The 14,384-nt window shown below is 38.4% G+C and overlaps 1 protein-coding gene across 2 annotated transcripts in view; it reads right to left on the bottom strand.

Annotated features, from left to right (window-relative positions):
* Positions 1–1,414: 1,414 nt before the first annotated feature.
* The window catches only part of LOC127579951 (transmembrane channel-like protein 7), a 34,092-nt gene continuing 21,122 nt past the window's right edge, over positions 1,415–14,384 (bottom strand). Inside the window, exons 10-16 of one of the 2 annotated variants that reach the window (XM_052033035.1) lie at positions 11,313–11,436; positions 9,855–9,952; positions 8,992–9,175; positions 7,882–8,012; positions 5,311–5,466; positions 2,853–2,931; positions 1,415–2,356 (exon numbers count right to left, since the gene is read on the bottom strand). In XM_052033035.1, coding sequence (XP_051888995.1) covers positions 2,291–2,356; positions 2,853–2,931; positions 5,311–5,466; positions 7,882–8,012; positions 8,992–9,175; positions 9,855–9,952; positions 11,313–11,436 — 838 coding nt within the window. In that variant the 3' untranslated portion in view covers positions 1,415–2,290. Of the gene's footprint in view, positions 2,449–2,852; positions 2,932–5,310; positions 5,467–7,881; positions 8,013–8,991; positions 9,176–9,854; positions 9,953–11,312; positions 11,437–14,384 lie in introns of both variants that reach the window. The other variant, XM_052033034.1, reaches the window with a different exon arrangement.

Consider the following 14,384-nt stretch of genomic DNA (forward strand, 5'->3'; position numbering starts at 1 on the left):
TCCCCTCGTTTATCCATTTGAAATTGAAAAGGCAAAATACTGCAGCTGCTGGAAATCAGACCAGGTTTGGTACCTAGATTAATATAGAAAATGCTTCAAATACTCAGCAGGTATAGCTGCATTTGTAGTGAGAGAGTTTTGGGTCCAGGATCCTTCATCAGCCAACACTTCAGGCTGATGAAGATTCCTGGTGAGGCATTGGTTTGATAATTAACTCTCACCCAGGCAGAACAAGCCTTCATTCATTCTATTTCCGATCAGGTTACAAAGTGAAATGCGAATGTATTCAGAGTGAGGCTGGCAATCGCAGTAAAAGTGAAAACGTGAAACCTAAGCAGAACCTGCTGATGGTGAATCATGGTCTGTGGAAAAAGGAAAAAATATTTATCACGCAATAGTCATCCAAAACAATAAACTGGGCAAACCTTTCCAATTATTTTGGAGAAGTGTGTGACAAGCCACTCCGTTAGTTAATCCCATAATTGTGGTAGTTGTGACCATTCATGTGAGATGGTGAACCAGGTTAGCCTCTTCACTCACATTTTGCTTGGGGTAAGTTTAAGGAGATGTGCAGGGTAAGTTTTTTTTTATACAGAGAGTGGTAGGTGCCTGGAACTTGCTGCCAGCAGCGGTGGTGGAAGCAGACACTAGCATTAAAAAGGCATTTAGGCAGGCAGGCAATGGAGGGATATGGATCATGTACAGGCAGATAGGTTTAGTTTAATTTGGCATCATGGTCAGCACAGACATTGTGGGTCGAAGGGCCTGTTCCTGTGCTGTGCATATTCTATGTATATTCTATGTGTGTATTCTATGTTAATCACATTGACTACTGGTCCCACACTGCTTTGACAGAGCTTCATATACCTCCCAACTCAATTTGCCGGCATTAACTACTCAGGCTTCTAGGTCAATACATCTTTCTGCAATAATCACGCCTTCCTCTGGTCAGTGACATAAAATGTATTATTATTTCAGTTGGGTTGTTCTCCACCTAACCACTTAGAGGTCCCTCATCATTTTCTTTTTCCATCCATGGGTCTTTCATCCTCTCTCATTCTTTTTCACACTGGTTATTATAACAGGCTGTGATGTTTTCCATTATTAATAGTAACTTAGCTGAAATGTTCGCTCGTCCCCACTGTGCAGGTACTGTGCCTGACTTAATGAGTGATTCCAGAATTATCTGTTTCTATAAAATAAAATTAGATCAGTTAGTTATTTACTTAAATGCCTTTTGGGGTCATGACTACAGTGACTACAATTCAAAAGTAATCCATTAACTGTACAGCAGCTTTGGGAGAGTCCATGGACATTCCAGACCTCTTATAATGAGTTACCTTCATATTGTTACTTAAAGATTTCAAATCTTTATTTCTTAAGGAACAAACCTTAGAAAATCAGTCAGAAAGCATTATTATAAATTGCATTTTATTTCAAGAAGCCAACCATTATAAACATATTTCAAATAGAAACAAAAAAATTGACAAGTATTTAAAAATGTTTATATGTATCTATATATATATATATGAAATATTTGTTTTGCATATGAAAATTCATAGTCCACTTTCCTATAGGTCTAAACAAAATCAAATCTACACTGGAGAATCTGATAAAGAAACAAAAAGGGGCATGGGGGATTTTGTTTTGATGCAGTATGTGGTTGAGGTCTGGGGAAGTGAAGGAACACAATATGGTAGCAGATCCCCAATTACTCAATTTCAATTAAAAGAAGTTAAGCAAGATGAATCTCTCCAACAAAAGGCATAGAAGGATATGGTCCTAATGCAGGCAAATGTGATTAGTGTAGATGGGTAATGGTCAGCATGGATGTGGTAGGTCAAAGGGCCGATTTCTGTCCTGTATAACTCTGTAACTCTATGACTCTAAAACCTAGAGTGAATATACTAATCCTACCTCACTTCATTGTAGATCTCTTTGTTTTGTTCTTTGAGTGAATTTCATATGCCAAAACAAGGGTCCAGAGACACTTTTCATGAAATTGTGTTGTCATACATACCTTTTCTGGATTTCTTTTTAAAATTCTGATTCTCCCCTTTTTGAAGCCATTGCATTTTGTTGCAGTTCAACTTTATTTACAAAATATCACACACAAAAGTAGGTAGCCAAGAATAACAATGGATATATATTCTGCATAACGATGTAAAGAGTATGCAGGGCTAACTTGTCAGCAAACATAGAAGATGTGTATCAGATGAACATCATTCATTCTTTAAGTAATAAAGAATAAGCAAGACCTCAGTAATATTTTCTCTTCTCTCATTTTTGCTCACAACAGACTATTCCATTGTTCCATTGCGGTAAGGTTCAAGTCCAGCTGTTGATTTCTTGAGTGCTGTTGGAAAAACTGTCTTGAAAATGAAAATTTCTTTGATGCTGAGAACGTGTAGATAGTTTTTTCACCAAATACTGCTTATCCTTTCCTGCCTAGTGAACAAATGGTTCACAATTAATGAATATTTGAATTCATGAATATTTGAATTAACATTGAAAGTTTTGTCTCCTCCACTGTGTTCAAGCAACTATTTTTTGCTCAAACGCTATGATGCTGGAGGAACTCAGCAGGCCAATCTTGCTATCTGGCCTGCTGAGTTTCTCCAGCATCACAGTGTTTTTCATCCAGATTCCAGCATCTGCAGTCAAAGATGTTCATAGTAAAATAAAACAAGGAGATCACTTAATGCAGCAAAACTGGTACTTAAGAGGCATCTCTGAACTGCTTCCAATACATTGACATGCTTTCTTAAGTAAGGAGAGCAATACTATACACAGCACTCCAGATATGGTCTCACTAATGCATCATATGACTGGGGCACAACTTTTGTACTTACCAGTGCTAAATGCCATTTCAGCCGGGTAATAGTCCTTCTGTTAGCTCGAACCAAAGCAACACATGTTGTCAGCACTATACTGTTAACAAGAAAGAAATGGAGAAATATGATTATGTTGTTTGTGCATAATAAATATATTATTATTATTCACATGTAATGTCCAAGAAAATTATTAGTTCTCAACTGATCTTTTGTATATATCAGCAAAGGTTTTTGAAGATTGGCATTTCAATATATTATTCAAATAATATCCATGAAGAAGACGGCATTTGAGAGCACACAATCAATTCATTTCATGCTCATGGGAAACATGGGAATTATATAGCAACAGTGATATTCTTATCAGTTTCTATTTATATATATTTTTTAAAAGTAATAATTATTTACATTTGTATTATAAAGGATCCATAATCTCACGAATAAACAGTTGTAGTAGACACTATTTACTAATTGATTTTAATTGCAGCCAACTTTATTTCAGAAAGATTGCACTATCAGTTCTCTGTGATAAGCAAATGATTGTACAAGATACAGTGACATTGTTGTCCACCCCAACAGGGATAGAAATAATTAGAATAAAAGAAAAACTAAATGGGGCTTGGTCATTCTTCATTTCACAATTATTATGTTACCAATACACCTGTTATTCTATACCTGGTTTATCTCTGAGCAAAGCTACTGGCAGATACACCTAACTGAAAAAAGAACACTGCAACCAAAACTTAATTCTTAGTCATTGGTTCACACAAGCACTACTCTGTAAGTTCATTGTTTCCTTGTGTCCAAACATTCACAACTAATATTGTGCAGTTTTCTTTTGCTAGCAATCTATAGGCCAATATTAATCATCTGGAGATATGAGTTTAAACCCACTAAGATGGCTGGGAAATCCAAATTCAATTACTGGAATAAGTTAGGGATAATGAGGTACCATGGGTAAATCCACAAACAGATCACCCACAGGAATGGCTGAGATGGCACAGCAAAACTTTCAATTCAAAACCAGTTCAGGGTGGCTGGCAATAACTGCTGCAAACACATATGCTAGGCAAGTAAAACAAAACTAAACAAAAAAATGCCATTAAAGATTTAAGTTAAACTTTGAGAGCCAAAACATACAAAACCCCCAAGTGTTTATGAGGAGAAACTATAAAAACTGGGCATGTTTTCCCCAGAATAGAGATTATTAAAGAATGCTTTGATTTTTCAGATTTTAAAACCAATCTATAGGATAGAGAGAATTTTTATTCTCTGCTGGTGGGAGAGTGTAAGTTATTCAAGAGGGAATTACAAAGGACACTTCAAAGCAAAGAACAGTATAAGTCCAAAAGTAGATGCGAACTCAATTAATCATTTTAAATCGGGGATCAGTAGCTACTTATTACCCTAGGGTATTAACAAAAAAAAGTCAGTAAGAGAAAAAATCCCCACAGTCAGTATACGAGGTCTGAGATATTGAAAGATTGTCAAACAATGCATACCTTCCACTTGATTTTACATTTCTGCAATTGAACTGATATCACAGAACTAAGATAGAACTTAATGTAGAGAAAGCAATAATACCAACAAATTCAATTAAAGGATCTTATAAAATGGCTTGTAAAAGTTGCAAATTGTTTTGCTTGTTTAGCTTCAGAGAAATGGTTACTACTAATTTTTTGTTTGATATATTCATCTGTTTGACTATATATTTAACCATAATTATTAATTCACTATTTAACCTGGGATATCATTATTTAGTGTGATAATTTTCTTAATTCTTAGAGGAATCAAGATCATACAGTGGATATCCTCTGTATATTTCTAGTATGCTTCTTGGAAAAAAATTACTCAGCAACCCCAGCAGGCTAGCCCATTCAATCTGTGTGTGAATTTTTGTAGATTATCCTTACATTTCCAGGCTGGGATCTGTTAGCTGTTTACCTAACTGAAGCAGTTACAAGTTGTTTTCCTATATAAACACAGCATATGTAAGACAATTTTTATGTAAGTGCTGTAGAGATTGCATTCCAGTGATTAAATAGTACCTTATTATAATTGCACTGTACCATCTGAAAGTAGGACAGTTACAAATGTCTTTTAGACCACTCATTATTCTATTCAACATTTAAAATGTCACACTATTAGCCTTGCTACCCTCTCTCAAGACGGTGCCAGAGCATGATGACGCGTTGCAAATTGCTCTCTATTTATTACTTCTATTATAATCATTCTACTCTTTTAAATCTATATTCTATGTCTCTCAAAATTACTAAACTCCCTGCATTGCACTTTGTCTGTAACTGTAACACTTTATTCTGCATTCTATTATTGTTTTATCTTATACTACCTCAATGCACTGTGTAATGAATTGAACTGTATGAATGGTATGCAAGACAGGTTTTTCACTGTACCTTGGCACATGTGACAATAGTAAATAAATCAACCAATTTTTATGATGATCTGTTGCCACTCTTACCATAAAACAGTGATCAATATCAACAGAAAGGCTTCAGATTTAATGTGGATAAGAAATTTCTGTGCCTGTTGTGGAAGTCTTGTAACAACTTCTGGAACAATTCCCCAAGCTGATTCATAATATCGAAATGGACCACATGCCTTGGATGGATGAAGCCTAAGAAGAGAACATTTGGCATTCTCACTTGCATAATCCTGCTCCAAGATTTGAACTAACATTATCAGTACAAATAATCCATGTGAAAACAGATGAAAATAGCACTAAACTCAATTAACCTTTCAACATGCACAATTAACATTCAAAGGATGTACAGAAAGGATAATTGCAGAGATGATGCGAAAGAGAACTGGTAACCTTGTTAATATACAAACGTACAATTTGACTGGATAATCTTTACTGAGGCATTCTAGGAAGTGTCGGTTAGAATGTTCAATTCAATGCCAAACCGTGAGTAGAAAACAAAATGCAGAGGAGAGAGAACTTGGGATGTAGGAAATGTTCCTGCAGAGAAAGAAGGAGCCGGATAGGATCCAAATAAAGTTGATGAACAAGATGATGATGCTTGGTCACATGTAAATGTTGGAGTTAACAGGCAAGATTATGTTAATGGTCCCATCATAGAGAAGAGTTTTACATTACTGCACAAATGGTTTATCTTCTTATTCTGCAATGAAGATATGAAGGGGACATAAGGAGCATACAAAGGGGTACAGAGAGTTTAACTGAGTGGGACAAGGTCTGGTAAATGGCATATATTGTGGAAAATGTAAAACTATCCATTTTGGCAGGAACAATACAAAAGGAGCACATTATCTAAATGGTGAGAGAATGTAGAAACAGAGGGTTCCAGATGGCTTACAAAAGGCTACTGTGAAAGCACTCCAGTGATTAGGAAAGCTAGTTTATTGCTAGGAGAACTGAATACAAAAGTGGGGAAGTTATGCTTCAGCTATATACAGTAAGCCATTGGTGAAACCCGATATGGAGTACTGTATGCAGTACTGATCTCCTTATCTCAGAAAAGTTGTTAAGATGTTGTAAGAAGGTTTACTAACTAATACATGGAATAGGTGGATTGTCCTGTAAGAAAATGTTGGATAGCCCAGGCTTGTATCCACTGGATTTCAGAAGAGCTGAGAGGAGACAAGATTAAAACATACAACATCCTGAGGGGACTTCACAGGATGGATGTGGAAATGAAAGTTCCTCTTGATGGAGAATCTAGAACTGTTTTTTTTAAGAAGCCTCATCTGTGTCTTAAAAGTTTTTTCTTTTCTTTCAGAGAGTCAGCAGTCTTTGGAATTCACTTGCTCAAAGGGCATTGGAAGCAGACTTTTGAATATTTTTAAGGGAAAGGTAGATAGATTCTAGATAGGCAAAGGGGGTTGAAAGGTCATAGTGGCTAGATGAGAATGCAGAGTTGAGGTTACAATCAGATCAGCCATCAGCTTATTCAATAGTGAGAAGCCGATGATCTACTCCTGCTCCTAATGCATACATCTTAACATTTATATGTAAACTCCAGCACAGGATTTCATCCTTACCCTCCCTCCCTCGTAGCCTTCTCCCTCAAATGAGGGCCAGAATTTTGTAGTCAGCAGCAGATGAACAGTACCTGCTATGGTACTGTTTGAATGAAATAATTTGGTAGTAAATTATACTTACTATTAAAAAATTCAATTATTCTTGATTGGACCACTAATTTTGTTCTGACTTGTTTAGTGGTTAACTAGTGGGTTAGGTTGGTTTTGTTTCATTCATTTTTGGGATATGGGCATCAATGCCATTTATGGCCCATCCCTGATTTCCTTAGAGAAGGTGCTGTTGAGCTACAGAGTTGTAGGGGATGAAATTCTAGGATTCAGACCCAGGAATGATAAAGGACTGATGATACAGTTCCAAGTTAGGATGGTGTGCGACTTGGAGGGGAACCTACAAGTGATGTCCCATGCAACTACTGCTTTTGTTAGTTTTGTTACCACTTCCCAGGGCAAGTAACTGCAGTGCATTTTGTAAATGGCACATACTGTAGCCACTATCCACCACTGGTGGAAAAAGTGAATGTTTAGGATGGTTGATGGATTGCCAACCAACTGGGCTGCTTTGTCCTGGGTGGTGTTGAGAATTTTTGATGCTGCGCTCATCCAGGCAAGTGGAGAGTATTCCATGGAGCTCCTGATTTCAGCCTTGCAGATGTTGGAATGGTCTTGTAGTGTTAGGAGGTGAGTCAGTTCTCACAGAATACCCAACCTCTCAACTTAATGATGTTGCAATGCCAAATCCATTGGTGTGGAGTTTACACCCCAGTCCATGGAGGTGTGGGGATCTCTAAATGCAATTTTGGTATTTTCAGGTTTAACCGTACACACATTAACTATGGAAATCGCTATCCAAGTCGTCGCAAAATAATGTATCTCAGAATCAAAATCTGGTTTATTATTATTGACATATGTCGTGAAATTTGTTGTTTTGTGGCAGCAGTTTTGTGGTATCTGCCTCCTGAGTACTATTAATACAAAATCTAGTTGAATAAAGGTGAATATGAGTCATCCTGCTGAGATTTATACTTACGTAAGTATATGACCAACAACTGGGACCAATGCTAAAGTCAATCCAAACAACAGCGTCAGCTGAAAGAAAATCTTAGAGCTGGATGCTCGAAACAACCTTCTCGCAGGACGACAGTAATAATACAGACTGTGCTGCAGATAAGATCATAGAAAAGAGAACATATTATATTCAGGCATTTACTGGATAAGGTGAATTTGCTACACCACACCAAGTGGATCTGTGTTTCTCCGTATTAAATAAACAGCTATTCTCTATTATTCAGCACTCCAAAGATTGTCTGGTCATTATCACACTTCTTTTTCTACTGTGCTACAGTGATTAGATAATTAATTTGATATGGAGCTCTCTGAAGCATTGAAAAATTGGATGACTGCCATTTTACCACTGGTGGCTGGAAATGAATGATCTCAATGAGGAGCAGGGATGCTGCAAATAATACCTGGGCAACGACTTTAAAAGTACAGAGATGATGGGTCTTTTTGTGTAGCATAATGAGGCTTTAAAACAATTATGTTTACATAATCATATCGACATTTTCCTGCCCATGCCAATTGTAAACACAAATTATAAAGACAGTAGGCTGTGCTGTTCACTGAATTAAAAAGATGTAATTATTTATTCTGTCATTTGCAACCAAAGCATCAATGCTGCATAACCCCAAGTCCCAGTGGCTTTGGATAAAAAGTGTATGGGTCCAAAATGATATTCAGTTTTTCCACTGAGTAGTGAGCCAAAAAAACACACTGCAGTAGTTATTGCTTGGTTCCCTCCTGCCATCATTTTCATGAGACCTCCATATGAATGGCCCAAACACATCATTCCCATTTTTGTTTGGGTCCCTGATTAGAATCTGTTTCTTAGGGTCTGATATGATTTTGAATTTGGACTTGAACTACCGATAGGGCTGAAAAGTAAAAATCATCTTACATTTATGCACAGCTTTTCTGCAAAATATTTGTTGTCAACAAGAAAGTTTGCATTCATTAGAATTACCAGAACATTAACTTCACATACAGAAGATTGCTTTGAGCTCCAATGTACACAACTACTGGTGATTGTCTTTAATTTAAAACCAACTTTTAGCTGTAGTGATGATGTTCTTTCATCTACCTTTTTCATGTAGAAAGTGATTATGCATTTGATGGCATTGAGAAGCGGTAGCAATGGAGAATAAAACATTCCAACCCAGACGATAGTTTGTCCATTAACAATATTCAAAACATTTTCTGGAATGATGAAGTGCGGCTTTTGCAATATCTTCGGTAACTCAAAGGTAACATGATCCGCCAGGAATCTAAACATTGAAAAAAACAGTGTAAGGATATTCTCTTGCAGAAACACAATCCATTCATTTCTTGTCTGGGTAGGCCGGTAAAGGAATTCACATGCAACATATTTAATGAAATATAACTTACAAGGATACCTATATGAACAGAACAGATGTATATATTAAATTGTAGATAGGATGAGTTTTGAATACATCCAAAGCTATATCAGAAATTACTTTTAAAAGATGGATTCACCTATCATTTCAAATAGGCATATCTTCCACAGGTGTTGCGTATCTCCCCTGTATTCAACCAAGACAAATCAGCATCAACCTGGTATTTATTATCACCTTTTATATCATTTTGTCTTCATGACCTTACATCTCAAACCTATAGATTGGTTATGTTGGTTGGGTTGTCACCCTTCTAATGATTCATCCCAAACTTACAGTTTGCTTGTGTGCTAAACTGCTTTTTACATTATATACAATCATTGAATGTTACAGCTTCTACAAACTTCTGTAAATAGGAATACTTTAACAAAATAATAGATTATTTCTGGCGAAATAATCTAGAGACTAAATACCATCTGAACACTAGAAATAATCTATTATCTTGTTAAAGTCTTCTTTTAATTCTAAAACATCTGTCAAGTCCCCCAATCTCAGTTTGACAGCATAAGGTATTTTTTTCAAGATTGCTTACTTTCTTGGAAGTTCCACACAATATGTGACACCGATGGCAGCTAGAAAATCAAACAAGAACAGCTTGTACATTTCTTGCCCAATCTTCGTCTCCCAACACTGGAGGATCAAGCACAAATTATCTCAGTAAACCTGTAAAGAGCACTGCGAAATGAATGTCAGCTTGATGTTGAGAAATTGCACAGAAAGGACATCCTATCCTTAACTCATACAAATCATTCAAAAGCAAAGTGTTTTTAATCACTCCGCTTCTGAACACTTTCCCTGGTATTGTTTTCGAACAACAGATCCAACAAGAGTTGGAACATTGCCTGGCAATTAAGCACAGCTTTAAGCAACCAAAGTTTGGCCTGAATACAGCACATGAAATGCTCAAACTGAATTCACAATTTTGGCCCAATCTATTGGCTCATTGAGAATAAATTCATTTGTACACTGGCATCCCATAATTCAGATTACTCCTTTAGAGATGTATCCATTCACAAGGCAACGTACAGAAATCTAAATTTGGTGGGCTGCTTTGAACAGACACATATAACATGCATGTGTGTGAATGTGTATGTCCTCAATGAGTTCAGTGATTATCGGAGGGGGAGTGATACTGTGAACCTGAAATTCAGTCAAAATAGATCAACAACAAAATTGATTTATTTTATATCCTGATGCAGGGTTTCCACCCAAAACATTGACAATTCCTTTCCTCCCACAGATGTTGCTCGATCCGCTGAGTTCGTCCAGCAGATTGTTTGTTGCTTCAGATTCCATCGTCTGTAGTCTCTTCTTCTCTATTTTATATCCTTTGTGGTCATCATTTGTCACCTTTCTACTGTCTCATCCCAAATTTACAGCTTGGTTAGGATGATAATGGTCACATCCCTAATTAAGTTGGCTGGCTCTTAGATTTTTTAGCGCACAATCTAGAATGACGCATCAGTGCAGAATGAAAGGAGCAGAATTATTGGAGATAATGTCTTTCAGGCAGGCCTTCCCATTTCATTGGGAGTAAAGCATCCAAAGAGATTATTTACAGAACAACTGGGAGTTATCACAGTGTAATAGCCAAAAGCCTCACTTTAAGGAACGCCACCAGGAAACAGATTAACCATGAGTCACCTCTGTTGCTCGTAAGATAATTGGTTTGCATAACAAAAGTAACTGCATTTCCAAAATGAATCATTGCTTGCAAAGCACTTTGGCACTTCTTGGGGATGTGACATGATGATATGCCAATGCAAGTTATGCCTTATACTCTCAGGTCAGCGGTAATGACCTTCTTGTTTCCACCAAGTCCACTAAGAGTAATCCAGAGAGAATGCCAGGGCTGAAATTCTACTTTCTGTCCATAACCTCACTAATCAGATCAGAAGAGTAAAGTGGACTTACTCTATGAGTGCATGATCAGACCTGTAACCCACCACTGAGGTCTCCAATAACTCATTATTAGTGCCTTCTTATTCACCTGGTAATGTATGTTGTAACCGCAGGTTTCACAATCCTTTTTACTTTTCCCATCAGAGCAGGTGACCTGCTGCCACAGAGAGAACACCAACATGCCCAGATTGGTCAGCCTTAAAAAGGTACACCTAAATGGAAAAAGAATGAGAAACTTAAACATGTCAGAAGTCATCAATCGCTTTACAGATGGCCATTTATTTGTTTCTCTTTTCAAGGAGAGGAACAGACATTACAGGAAAGTATTTAATTGGGGGAGGGCAAATTACAAGGGCATTAGGCGGGAACTTGGGAGCATAAATTGGGAACAGATGTTCTCTGGTAAATGTACCACAGAAATGTGGAGAATATTTAGGGACCACTTATGTGGGATGCTAGATTGGATTGTACTGCTGAGACAAGGAAAGGATGGTAGGGTGAAGGAACCATGGTTAACAAGAGACATAGGAGGTTTAGTCAAGAGGAAGAAGGAAACATTTTAAGGTTTAGAAAGCAAAAATCAGACAGGGCTCTTGAAAGTTATAAGGTAGCCAAGAAGGAGCTGAAGAAGGGACTTAGGAGAGCGAGAAAGGGACATGAGATGGCCTTGGCAAGTAGGGTTAAAGAAAACCCTGAGGTGTTCTACATGTATGTGAGGAACAAGAGGATGACGAGGGTGAGGGTAGGACCACTCAGGGATAAGGGGGGAAAAATGTGCCTGGAGGCAAAGGAGGTAGGGGTGGTCCTGTATTAATATTTTGCTTCAGTGTTCACCAGGGAGAGGGACTTAGACGAGTGTAAGGTGAGCGTAGAACAGGTGAATGTGTTGGAGCATGTCGAGGTTAAGAAAGAAGCAGTGTTGGAGCTACTACAAGGCATTAGGATAGATAAATTCCCGGCGTCGGATAGGATATACCCCAGGTACTATGGGAAGCGAGGGAAAAGAATTGTTGGAGCGTTAACAATGAACTTTGAGTCCTCCCCGGCCACAGCAGTGGTACCGGAGGATGAGAGGATGGCAAACATTGTTCCATTGTTCAAGAAAGGTAAAAGGGATAATCCTGGGAATTATAGACCAGTGAGTCTTAGGTCAGTGGTGGGCAAACTATTGGAGAGGATTCTTAGGGACAGGATTTATGAGCACTTGGAGAAGCATAGTCTTATTCGGGATAGTCAGCATAGCTTTGTGAAGGGCAGGTCGTGCCTCACGAGCCTAATTGAGTTTTTCGAGGAGGTGACAAAACAAATTGATGACGGTAGAGCGGTGGATGTGGTGAGCATGGATTTTAGTAAGGGGTTTGACAAGGTAGGCCCATCCAGAAAGTCATGAGGCATGGGATCCTTGGAGACTTGGCTGCATGGATTCGGAACTGGCTTGCCCACAGAAGCTGAGTGTGGTTCTAGAAGGAGAGTATTCAACCTGGAGGTCAGTGACAAGTGGTGTTCCACAGGGATCTGTTCTGGAACCCCTGCTCTTTGTGATTTTTATAAATTACTAGGATGAAGAAGTGGAAGGGTGGGTTGGTAAGTTTGCAGATGATACGAAGGTTGGTGGCGTAATAGTGCAGAAGGTTGTCGTAGGTTGCAACGGGATTTAGACAGGATGCAGAGCTGGGTGGAGAAGTGGCAGATGGAGTTCAATCCGGAGAAGTGTGAAGTGATACACTTTGGAAGATCGAACTTGAATGCGAGTACATGGTTAATGGCAGGATTCTTAGCAGTGTGGAAGAATAGGGAGATCTTGGGGTCCAAGTACATAGATCCCTCAAAGTTGCCATGCAAGTTGATAGGGTGGTTAAGAAGGCATATGGTGTGCTAGCCCTCATTAGCCGGGGGATTGAGTTCAAGAGCCAAGAGGTAATATTGCAGCTCTATAAGACTCTGGTTAGTCCATACTCGGAATATTCTGTTCAGTTCTGGACACCACATTATAGGAAGGATGTGGAAGCATTGGAGAGGGTGCAGAGGAGACTTACAAAGATGCTGCCTGGATTGGAGAGCATATCTTATGAGGAGAGGTAGAGTGAGTAAGGGCTGTTCCCTTTGGAGTGACAGATGATGAGAGGTGACTTGATGGAGGCATATAAGATTATGAGAGGCATAGACAGAGTGGACAGCCAGCACTTTTCCTCAGGGCAGTAATGGCCAATACTAGAGGTCACCCTAAGGTGTGTGGAGGAAAGTTCAGGGGAGATGTCAGAGGTAGGTTGTTTACACAGAGAGTGGTGGGTGCCTGGAATGCACTGCCAGGGGTAGTGGTTGGGGTTGAAACGATAGCTTCATTTAAGAGACTGTTAGATGGGCACATGAATGAAAGAAAAATAGAGGGTTATGGGAGGTGAAGTAGAGAGGGGGATGGTTTGAACGTGGATAAAGTTAATATAGGTTGGCACAACACCGTAGGCCGAAGGGTCTGTACTGTGCTGTACTGTTCCATGTTCGAAATGTTCTATGTTTTTTATGGTCCTGCTAAATTTAATCTTCTGTTGCTGGGTAAAAGTATAAACCATTAGTTCAATATTAATATAGACACAGTGTTTTATTTGAGAGATGCTGTTATTATGTTGCAATCTGATAATTTATACCAGAGATTTTTATGGGCTTGTTTTAACATCTCATCTAGAAAATGGCATGCGTAGCAATTCAGCACTCCCTATGTACTGCACTGAAGTGTCAGCCTAAATTTTTCATTTTCTAAAGCAGCCTCAAGACAGGACGAAAAATTACCTTCAAAAATTAATATATAATTAATTAATAAAAACAGAAAAAAATTCCCAGAATATATTCAGCTTTCCACTGGCTCTTTGAATGAAAGACCCTGAACAAGAGCTATAAGCGATTTTACACAAGTTTGCCAGTTCCACTTCTGATATTCCCATGATTGCGATGGTGCTGGATAAAAATACTGCACCAACTACTTGGACAGTAAGGAGTTTTGTCTAAGAGTTAGATGGTGCATGGTTATAGATGACAATTACTATGGAGTGCAGGGTAGTGATCAGCAGATCCAAGAGCTGGCCTTACATCTTTAACACTTCCTGCCATCCAGGGCCACACACACTCTTTCCAGGAGAGGGAGCTATGTACTTGTACTTCTTCC

The sequence above is a fragment of the Pristis pectinata genome, chromosome 18, assembly GCF_009764475.1.
Source record: "Pristis pectinata isolate sPriPec2 chromosome 18, sPriPec2.1.pri, whole genome shotgun sequence".
Taxonomy (NCBI): Eukaryota; Metazoa; Chordata; class Chondrichthyes; order Rhinopristiformes; family Pristidae; genus Pristis; species Pristis pectinata.